This window comes from Castanea sativa, chromosome 8, assembly GCF_040712315.1.
Source record: "Castanea sativa cultivar Marrone di Chiusa Pesio chromosome 8, ASM4071231v1".
NCBI lineage: Eukaryota > Viridiplantae > Streptophyta > Magnoliopsida > Fagales > Fagaceae > Castanea > Castanea sativa.
Window position 1 is genome coordinate 41,972,319 of NC_134020.1, and position 11,588 is coordinate 41,983,906.

The 11,588-nt window shown below is 32.6% G+C and overlaps 2 protein-coding genes across 2 annotated transcripts; one reads left to right on the forward strand and one right to left on the reverse strand.

Moving 5' to 3' along the window:
* Positions 1–4,373: 4,373 nt before the first annotated feature.
* On the reverse strand, positions 4,374–5,925 carry LOC142606351 (uncharacterized). The gene is made up of 2 exons (XM_075777716.1): positions 5,921–5,925; positions 4,374–4,965 (listed from the first exon to the last, which is right to left on the reverse strand). Exons 1-2 carry the CDS (start codon positions 5,923–5,925, stop codon positions 4,374–4,376), a joined length of 597 nt encoding a protein of 198 aa, XP_075633831.1.
* Positions 5,926–9,911: 3,986 nt separating this feature from the next.
* On the forward strand, positions 9,912–10,435 carry LOC142605664 (auxin-responsive protein SAUR50). Its single transcript, XM_075777095.1, has one exon. The coding sequence runs from the start codon at positions 9,944–9,946 to the stop codon at positions 10,328–10,330; it is 387 nt and encodes a 128-aa protein (XP_075633210.1). The 5' UTR covers positions 9,912–9,943; the 3' UTR covers positions 10,331–10,435.
* The last annotated feature ends 1,153 nt before the right edge of the window (positions 10,436–11,588 follow it).

Here is an 11,588-nt window from a genome sequence, read left to right on the forward strand (position 1 = left end):
TGGCACATTATTATTCAGACTGTTAAGTTTTATTTCTTGCGTTCATGGAGGGGCAACAGTGTTTGAGATCTTAGATAATTTTGCTGCTTATGTAAAAAATAAATGTAAAATAGTAACAAATGAATACACAACCTAGGTCTCTAGTAAGAAACAGTCTGGATCTCCTCAAGGATTTGACTGCAAAACTTCTGTAGAAATTTTGGATTATACACCCCACCATTTTCTCATTATTGTGTTGCAGCACAAGACACGCTGAGCTTATTGGTACCGCACAGGACAGCCCGACTTTATTGTAATGAAAATAAGTTCATACCAAACATTATTGTAATCTACGCTAGAAACAATTGAAAATGGAGATGAACATGGAGAAGACCGTTATTCTTTTAAAAATACTATATATATTTTATTACATATTGGTAAATGACTGTAACTTGTAAGGTGTGTTGGCTCTGTTGGGTGATGATGAACGATAGCTGGTATGAAAACTCTTGCTCTTGCAGATGAAGCTAACATAGTTGGAGGTGGGAGCTCAGTGACATCGAGGGTTAAAATTAAGAGTTGAACTAATGGTTTTTTGTTGTTGTTGGCATATATTGATGAAGTTGGAGGTGAAAGTCTGGTGACATTATGGTTTGAAATCTTGAGTTAAACTCAGAATTTATTTTGCTGACAGCACAATGAGCTTTTAACTCAGCAGCAGAGATTAAGCTAGCACCTCAGCTTAAAATCGCGACCTTAAATCATGGTTAACATGAAATCATAGACTGAAGTATAAATATGGTATTTTGACTATTTTCAGGATATGTTTTTTGAAATTCCAATTTATTGCCAAAAGATTTGGAGAAATAGGGACTTAAGACAAATAAGAAAGAAAGACACAATACAGATGAGTAACTATTTGTTTGAGGAGAAGGTCGATGATATTTTCACAATACTTTCACAATAAACTATAAGTGATAAGTTGTTATTAGTTTTAATTTGTATTCACAATTAAAATTACTTTTTTGCTTATTAGGAACAGCCAATAACAATCCATCACTTAGAATTTGTTATGAAATTATTTTGAAAATGTTGTGGACATTGCATTTTTCTTATTTATTCACTTTTACTTTTATAGTAATAACACATTATTATTTGGAGGGTTTAGAATTTATGCGCCTGTATATATAGATATGCACTTGACACTACCAAATTTTTTAGGAATTCCTGTCTAGCAAAAAAAAAAAAAGTTTTAGGAATTCCTACTTGAAGAAGGTACGAAGCATGAATCTGTCATATATATATATATATCTTCCTTCTTATAGAAAAGCTACATTATATAATATAAACGTTTTACTCTTGATAGTCAAAGATAACAACTTATCTTCCAAAAGAAAGAAATATTTCTTTCTTCTATATCTTCCATACAGAAATTAAGAAGAAGAAGAAGAAATGTTTCTTTCTCATCCAAAAGACGCGAAAAAAAAAAAGAAAAAAAAAGAAAAAAAAGAAAAAAAGAAACACATGCAACATGTCTGTTGGTGATGACTTTTACGTAGGACTCATGTACTGGTGAGAGGGAAGATACACAAATATCTAATAAATGAGGTAATAATTAATTGTGAGAAGGAAGATATATACAAATATATCCAATAAATGAGATGATAATTAATTAAGAAGATGAGTAAAGCCTACATTGAACAATAGTGTCATGAGTGCGACCCAACTTATAAGGATCATGCAAACTTGGGCACCACAAGCAAGAATGGAACTTGGACTCACCAAGGAGAAAATGCAGGTACGTCTTTTCTTCTACAATGTTATGGATAAGCTAGATTGGGACATTTTGCTTTTGAGAGAAATTTAAATAATTTATTGAAATGAAGCCGAAAAGGGAGATCCCTCCCTAGATATTTGATACATTGATAAAATAAAACAAAACGCAGTTTGAAAAGCTTCCTTATCCTCCCCTTTTCCCTATCTTTTCCTCTATTTTTTTTTCATTGCTAGTTGCTCTATCATTTGCTTCTTTATCCAATTATCCTTGTAGACTTCAGGAGAGAACGACGGAGTGGAGTGCAGAAAAAGTTGGACAGACAAGAGGGCCATCATCCGAGATTGAAAATGAAAGTTCTTCTTAGTATTCAAACAAGTCATATAATTGCAGATAAAGTGATCTAAAGTACTACCAATAACTAAACATATTAAATGATCATTTCACTATGTTCTAAACTTGCACAAAAAGTGTTTATATCCTACGTGAACATGCATGCATGTTATATGAATTCATATGATTGCATGTGTAAATAGAGGGGAAGTATTGAATCCTAAGTATAACACATTACTATTACACTCAAAAACCTACTCTAAACTTATAATTTAATTGATACTTTTTGGTCTTTTCAACAAAATCACTCAAAGTCACTTACTATAGCGAGGTGTTATACTTAAAAATCCTTATTTTATTTCTCTCTCTCTCTCGATTTTGGGTGAGTGGATTTGTGGTGGGGTTGGTGGGTTGTGATTTGAGTGGCAGTGAGTTGCGATTTGGGTGTCGATGGCAGTGGCTGAGTTTTGGTGTTTTAGTTTTTGGTGTGGTTGGTTTTGTTGTCTTAGTGGTGGTGGTTACTTGGTTTGGCGTTTCAATGGTTAGTTGGTTTTGGTGTTTCATTTTTTTTTTTTGGTGTGGTTGGTTGCAGTGTTTTAGTGGTGGTGGCAATTGGTGGCTGTAGCTAAGTTTTCCTAGTAGGTGGTTGCTGGCGGTTTGCGAGAGCGGTTTGCGAGAGAGAGAGAGAGAGAGAGAGAGAGAGAGAGAGAGAGAGAGATTGTTTATATTATTTGATTGAGTAGTTTTGATTATTTTAATGGGTTATATGTTAAAATAGGAAATGAAATGTAGGGTGTATTGTTAAATGAGGTGTCAAATTAGGTGGAGTAACTTTTTGAGTTGTAAAATGAAGTTTTATTAGAAATCTGAATGCTATTGCTATAATTGTTTTATAGTTAAGGTGCATGTGCTTGACTAATTTTGTGGTGGTGACATGGTAGCACATAAGCTACTAGCTAAATTTTAAGTTAAGAAATGCCCATAATCCCACATGTTGGAAAAGCTAATGTCATCTGTGACGTGTACCATGCACTGACCCTTAGCGTCCGCGTTGTATTGCCCTTTTTCCATACACGGAAGGATTCCTGGGTTCTAATTTTGAATATGATTTGCATTTGCGTGCATGTTAAGGTGGATATGCTTGACTAATTTTGTGACCTGATAGCACATGAGCTACTAGCTATACATTTTTAGTTAAGAAATGCCTCCACTACTCCACACGTTGGAAAAGTTAACATCATCTGTGATGTGTAGCTTGTACCAAGTCTACCGACCCTCAGCGTCCACGTTGTTTTGCCCTTTTTTCTCATGCGGAAAGATTCTTGGGTTTTGATTCAGAATATGATTTGCATTTGTGTACATAAATTGGACTATAAAAATTTTGTCCCCTAAGCCCCGCAGCACTAATTAGATTGTCTTGAAAACTTAGGTCATATTTGGTATATGTGTTTGAACACATATTTTTAGTTTTTTAAACAATATTACACGTATTTTTACATACTTTTTCATCTACATGTATTTTCAAAAAAACTGAAAACGGTTGTTTAAACACATATATCAAATGACTCATTAATCTTCTGTCTTGTCAAGTAATGTACCTCAATGCGTACTCAAAGACTAAGATAGGAAAGTCTTGACGGCAACATATACATTATATCTTTTATACGTGAAAAGAATTAAGAAAGTAGTTATGCATAAAAGAAGGAAAATAAAATCATGCTTGTATATATGAGCCCATGAAATAATAATCAATATATAAAATCATGTAAATAAGTTCCATGCATGGATTCATACTTATGTGTGTCTATCGCAAAGCTTAAGAATATGCTTCTGATCCAGTGAAAATAGCATCACAGAAATAAATTGATAGATTGAAGCAAAACCTTCAGATTATATTCTTACCTTTCATGCAATTCACGAGGTTCAAAATAAGCAACGGTCTCTATTTGTAATATTGGTCCATATATATTGTATTAACAATTGATCAATATAAACGTGGCTGGATTATTCAGCAAAAAAAAAGAAGGTGGCTGGACAATCTCTTCTCAATCGGTAAGTCCCACAATGGTGACATGAATTGCTGTGCATGACAGAAGACTCAGTACTTCGGATTTATACGATTAGATAATGGGTCATTGAGGCTTGAATAATCGAACTCTTCATACAATGCAATTGTAGGACCCCTAATTCTGTATGTATAGTCCTTGCTTTTCAGTTTACACACGACTGAGTAACATTGCGTCTGGCAGATTTTTTTTTTTTTGATAAGAATGCTGATAAACTTTCATTAAACTGGGCTGAAACCCAAATCAGATACATCATTTAAGATTTGAGAAGCAATTATAGGTGGAGTATCTTCCACCCAAATAGAACATTCAGAAATCTGCTTGGCATGTTTAGCCATGAGATGAGCTGCCTCGTTTCCTTCTCTACGCGTGAAGGAGGTCTTCCAAGCTCTAAACTGCGACTCCCAGGATTTTATACCATTAACTGTGTGCTGGATCTGAACAGGGCCCGGGTCATGGCTGGCAATGGCATTCACAACAGTTTGTGAATCCCCCTCGAGAATTAGCTCCCTTAGACCCAGCTCCCATGAGAAAGTTATGCCAATCTCGGCTGCTTTGGCTTTGGCTTCTAGAGCTCCCAGTGGGTATGGGAGTGCTTTGCTAAGGGCTCCCATTATTTGGCCTTTATCATTCCAAACCACCACTCCAATCCCGCACTGTCGACGATCTGTGAAAACAGCCCCATTGACATTTGTCTTGTACCAACCAGGTGGAGGTGGCCTCCATGAATTGGGAGCGTGGGATTGGTGAGCTTGAGGGGGAATACAGTGGGAGCGTCTGGCAGATGTTGATTTGCAATATTGGAGACATGAGCTTTAGCAGATTGGAATCAAAAACAAAATCTGTATATATTGCTTATTCCAAAAAGAAAATGATGGATTTTTTTCTTAAGGGTCTTAACCTGAGGGTTTTCAAAAAACATTATCTTAATCTAATCTAAGAGAACTTTTAACAAATTTCAATTTTCATTATGCCATTTCTTATGAAAGAATAGTTAGTATTTGGAAGGTCAGCCTGCATTTATCTGAAAAAGGACTTGTACACAGCTATAGTTTGGGGGGCAATAATTGGTTTTCCCTGCATTATTTCCTCCAATAACATTTTGGAAATTTGCATGATTGTTTGAATCATAAATTTCATACTAATTAATAAGAACAAGAAACCTCAACTAACCTAATGTTCTCGATCGGTATTGTGAAGACCCTGCTAAAAGTGCTTCTCTAATAGAATATAATGTCCCTTTGTGGTCCAATATCACAACTCTCATTGCTCTTACCAAAAATGGATGGCAAAAACATGTTGTCCCTAGAAATATCTTTTCACAGCTAAATGTGATGCTCACAAAATAGACAAAACTTAAATACAGTATTTTATGTGCTCTTCATTAAGTTCTCCTCTTAAGATTCAGTAATGTGACTACCTACTTAAAACATACACTTTCATTTCATGAGAAAAAATTCAAACCACAAAATCTTAAGAAAGAAACCTAAACAACATCTAAGTACTATACTAAAGTTTTACTCCCACAAAATATACCTTTCCAATTCAAATGATTTGTGCACTTTCCATCTCATCAGTACACTTGGAGCTTAATTGCAAGCTTTCATCAAAGGCTGTATATATGAGAAAAATTCATGTGAAATACGCACTAATTACCAATGCATTTTGGAACATGATCCTCTTTATTTCAGATCTTATAAAAATGAGGTCGGCGTCTTGGAAAGACACGGCAGAACGTACATTTTTAAAGTTTTCCCAAGACACCAACCTCATTATTACCTTCATGGTTGTTGGAAAAAACATAGGTAGGGGCCGGAGCAGGAGCACCCAAAAATATCAAAATTTGATGCTGTAGGCCTCAGGATGAGACGTGAGTACTTGAGATTGAAGCTTGAATGTCTACTGAAGACATTTATTGCTAAATTTTAAGCCGTTAAAACTCAAAAGATCTCAAGGACGTTAAATATCTTTGGTCGGAAAGATGGTAACAAGACATATTTTTGTATGAGAAAAGTCATTCAGAGGAGAAAGAAAATATTGGAAGTACATCTTATGAAATATATGTAACATCTATATCGATATCTTTCTGTTTAGTATTAAACATATATAATTCTGTTAAATTTCATCTTTATTTTATGGTATTGAAGTATAAAGTTTCAAGAAATATATAGCAATATGGAAAAATTTTCAAAAATGTGAAATTTATTACTTTGAATGACGTAATAAAGCTACAATTATAAAATACTAATTAAAAAAAAAAAATTGATATATAACAACTTGGGTGGGGTGCGTGATTTAAACCATGTTCCTACTCGAGGCTTTAGGATATCTATCACCGACCTTCATGTCAAAGCATAAAGAACATAGACACAGTAGTGAACTGAAGAAGTTAATATTGTTTAAATATGCTAGGTGATAAAATGTTACCGGTTCTAATTTAAATTCACTATTTAAATTGTTTTTTTTGCTCACCTATAACAATTAGTAATAATCTGTTACCTTAAATTTTTTGTGAATATGTTATGAAAATAGTATTTACCAATTACTTAGAGCATCCCCATTGAGACCAATTCTCCAAAATTGTGGCTACAGCAAAGCAATTAAACTTAAAAAAATTTAACTTTGAGCTATAGTGGGCTGCTATAGATAGCAAACCACTATAGCTCAGAACTCAAAACAAAAACAAAATTTTTTTTTAATGTAAATTGTTAAAAAGAAAAAGTATTTTAATGTATTGATGGTTGTAATTGTAGGTTATTGTGTTAAATAAATTATTTTATTGTGTTGTTTATATTATTTTAATGTGTTGAATGTTAATATAAAACTTTTGTTATAAGATGTATTATAAAGTGAGTTGTTAAAATAGATGAAATATTATTTTGAGTTGCTAAAAGCTAAATTTTAAGGTAAAACATAACCATTTGCAGTTGTCTCCAATTTAGGCCGCCTGAGATGGTGTGGTACATGGTATATTTTACATTTTGAAACATTTAAGCCAAATATGTAATCACTGCAGGATATTGGGCCAGGGCAGAGGCTTCAGTGGATATGGGTCTTTGTCATTCATCAAAACCCTAATGATGCATTCATTATTTATTTCAATAATATAATCAAAGAAAATATACAGTTATTTAGATGCATCTTAATAAATAATCAAGATGCATTTTTTACGCTCATTTGAAATGATAGTCCAAATGTATATTTTTTTCTTCCAATTTTTTTTTCCACGTTCGTTTTATACTCCATAAATAAAAACTTACCACATTTTCAACTATCTAACTAATTTCTAATTTTATACAATTACTTAAAACAAACAATTAAATAAAACTCACAACCACCGGTCCACCACCATTGGCGCCATCAATCCCGCTAGTCACAACCAGGGATGATCCCAAGGGGCCCCTAGGCCCCCCTAGCCCTAAGAATTTTTTTTTAGTGAATATATTTTTCTAATTTTGTTATTGGGTCCTTTTCTTTCAAAACCTTAGATCCCATCTCCTCCGTTGAGTATTTTTCAACTACTCAACCCAAAAACTTAACAAAAAAATACTTTAAAATTTTTTTTTAAAAAAACCTATCAGCCCAAAAGTTACAAACTAAACTCAAAAAGAAAAGAAAAGAGTAGATGATTGCATTGCATTATGATGTATTAGAAAATAATAGTATTTTGTGTCTTTTGTCTTTGTTGATCTTTTCATAAATAATTGCATTGTAATGTATGGAGAAACAATAGTATATTGTGTTTTTTTATTTTATCTTAGTTAATAGTTTATTAATAATATATAAATATTTATTTTGAGTTTTTTTTAAAACTCTGCCCCTTAACTTAAAATCCTGAGTCCGTACCTAATCACAACCAATATCGTCTGGCCTGCCTTCAACCGACCTCAACTAACTTAGTTTTTCTGCGCAATATGCAACAACTTTTAAACCAGTAAGTTTTATTAACACTCTAAATAGCTAGGTTAAGTTTACTTAACAATGGTGCACTTATCGATCCACATGCACTAGTAATATATATGTTGGCCCTGTGGAAGGTTGGAGTAGATTGTAGAGGCATCTCGATGCTAACACGTTTCAAAAGCTCAATGCTTTGGACTGGCGTGGTCGTCCATGCAAAGGAGGCCTCATACTTCCAAGTGGGGTAAGAATGTAATTAAGATCACAAATTTTCGGGGCATACTTTGAATTAACGCACCAAAAGAATACAAAAATTGATGCCACCCGTACGTGTCTCTCGAAATTTCTAAATTAATCCCAAATCTCCCATGATCATTGATAGAGGTGAATCAAAAAGATAAAAGTAAATTACAATTTTCTATCTATCATGTTTGCACAAAAGAGTATTAGAAATTGTCAAGAACTTTATAGTTCAATGATATTGCTCATTTATGAGCGGAGCTAAGTTCAAATTCCCACTCTTACATTATTGTAAAAATCGAATTAAAATAAAAATAAAAATAGAACTTGAGAAAGTATTATTTAGTTAGGGAAGAATTCTACAGTACACATTTTTTATATAACATGCTTTACTAATTTTTATCTTATTTAATATATATTTTATGATAATAGATGAACAATTAATATATATATATATATATATACACACACACATCAAAATGGGGATATACCCTTTTCGCGCAAAAATTCGAGCAAAATGCCTACTGTCAGAAACTATTTAAGGATGTGCCTCTATCAATGAAAAACTTAATTTTTAGAAAATCGAGTTATAGGCAATCAAACTTAAAAAAAAAAAAAAAAAAAAAAAAAAAAAACTTGCATGGAACTTGAGTTCCATGCAGCTTTTTTCAAACAACTCAATTTTCGCCAAATCGAGTTTTTCATTGAAACTCAATTTTCTAAAAATCAAGTTTTTCAAAACAGGGGCATATCTCTAAATAGTTTCAGACAAAGGGCATTTTGTTAGAACTTTTCGGCAATAAGGGTATATCCCCATTTTCTCTTTTATATATATATATATAGAATGATCCTTAATAAAAGTAGGTAGTTGGAGTTTGTGATTAGGGAAATGACCCCTATACGCATACTAACACAAAGAAATTTACACTCATGTGTTTTAAACAGAAAATCGTAAAGTCACAATTTCAATTTAAAATACACGTGTATAAGTTTCTGTGCATAATAAACACACCGCTTGTAACTAAGGATCTATTATGCAAATGCTTTCATGTACTCATTTTGTAACAGTACTTAATTAAAGAATTAAAGGGTACAAAAGATACGTTACACTTTACAAACTTTTTTGTTGTTGAAATAGATGTTGTGCTTATGGTTAGGGTTAACGAGTGCTTGAAGACAATTTTGAAATTAAGTTTTTTTATTAAAATTGATCAATATATTTTTGGGTAGTCGCAAATGACGCTAAAAAAGTAATTGTTTTTATTGCTTTCAAATTTAGTGCGCACTAATTAACAAAACTATAAATAGTGAATATTCTACTAGTAATTAGTAAAGTTAAATAGATAACAGTGTCATATGGTTTGGCTACTGAATGTGGCAGTGTTAATAATTTGGAGGCAGGCGTGACTAGACAAAAGGGACGTTTCATGGTTAGTTGTAACACTCACTCACATGCACTGGTCTGCCAAATATAACTCGGAGTTCAGTCCGACCATGTCGTTTCCTAACTTTATTAATTTTAAATGTTAGATAGCATAGCCATCGCATCTCTTGAGTCTTATCTCTGACCCTCCTAAACACTATATATACTACAACCTGACGTACTAAAAAGAGCAACAAACATTGATACCAAACAAAGCATAAAAAAGTCATGGCTAACCTCAGAACCAGTAGTAGCAATAAGAAAAGGAATGGCATTGTCAAGCTCAAGATTGTGGTTGAAAAGCTCCAAAAGAGTCTTTTATTGGGCAGGAAATCGAATTCCTATCATGACGAGTATGAAGACGTTAGTGACACATCTTCTGTGCCAGAAGACGTAAAGGAAGGCCATTTTTCTGTGATTGCTGTGAATGGAGACGAACCTAAAAGATTTGTGGTTCCCTTAAGCTATTTGACACACCCTACGTTTATAAGGCTGTTGGAGCAGGCAGCTGAGGAGTATGGTTTTGATCATGAGGGACGTGCACTAACAGTACCTTGCCGCCCAAGTGAGCTTGAGAGAATATTGGCTGAGCAATGGCAACAGGAGGGAGACTAAGATCATGTTGGGGATAATTGGGGTTCTTGTAAAAGTACCATGGTGCAAAGCTATTGAAGAAAGTACATAACAAGCTTCTTTCATAGCTTAATCTTTGTTTATGTATGTATTTATTTATTTTCATGTGTATGGCAGGAAACTACAATGCAATAAAATTTGTAGTTCAATCTCTATCATGCATTGTTTTTATCATGTTGTAGTCATTTTTTCTTTAAAAATTAATAATTAGGAGTGAAGAGATTTGAATCCTAAATTTCTCTATTAAAAATATCAGGATAGTTGAGTTATAAGACTTCTGGAGATACAATCATTTTTAAGTTGGGATTTGATTTAATATGCTCACTTGGGTAGAAATTGAAATGAGAGAGTCATGGATCCTGCAATATATGATATTTATGCAATTTATTAACTCAAATATAAGAGTGATATAAAGAAGTACTATAAAATTTTATTATCTATAGACTTTTACAAACCAATATGTCAACTTTTAAACACAATACAAAAAATTGTGTTTATTCTAAGCCGAATTTCAAATTGATATATATGGTCACTTGGGTAAGAATTAAGACCCAAGGATATGGTGAGTCCTTGCATTCTACTATGATTAGACACTTTGCTATCTCAGATATAAAAATGATGTTAGGGACAATAGAAATTTTACTAGATAGAAGTGTTTATAAGTTTATTATTTAATTGTGATGAAATGTTTGGGTCGGTTCATATGTGCAAGAAAGTTTTTCTCATTGAAGGATGTTGACCTAATGAAAATGAAAGAAAATCTTTTGTAAACGTGGGATGATTTTAGGGGGGAGGAATGATATGTGGAAGTTCAGATTAACATTTTTTCTACCCTTCTAAAGTATATTAGAGCATAGAGTATGCAATATTGTGGTTTTTATTAAGTTATTTGCATAGGAATTGAGAAAAATAGCTACAATAAATAATCGAAAATGTTCAACTTTTAGTTGAGCTCATAATTAATATTTTGTCACGAAATTTTTTGAGACCTACACTTTTGTAGGATGTATATAATTGAGATTATACTCTATTCTATATTTAAACTCTCAATTAGAATCTTGTCACATCATATTTTCTTTAAATAAATAGAATAAATAGTTTTATATACAAATGCAATCATAATAAATATATATTAATAGTTCCATTTAAAAACATGGTTATAATGGTAGTAACTACCATTATTATTAAATTTATATTTAATATTTCATACACAAACATAATATCATAATTTCAAATTTCA

Coding starts and splice junctions, on each gene's coding strand:
- LOC142605664 (XM_075777095.1), top strand. CDS start 9,944: ATGGCTAACCTCAGAACCAGTAGTAGCAATAAGAAAAGGAATGGCATT.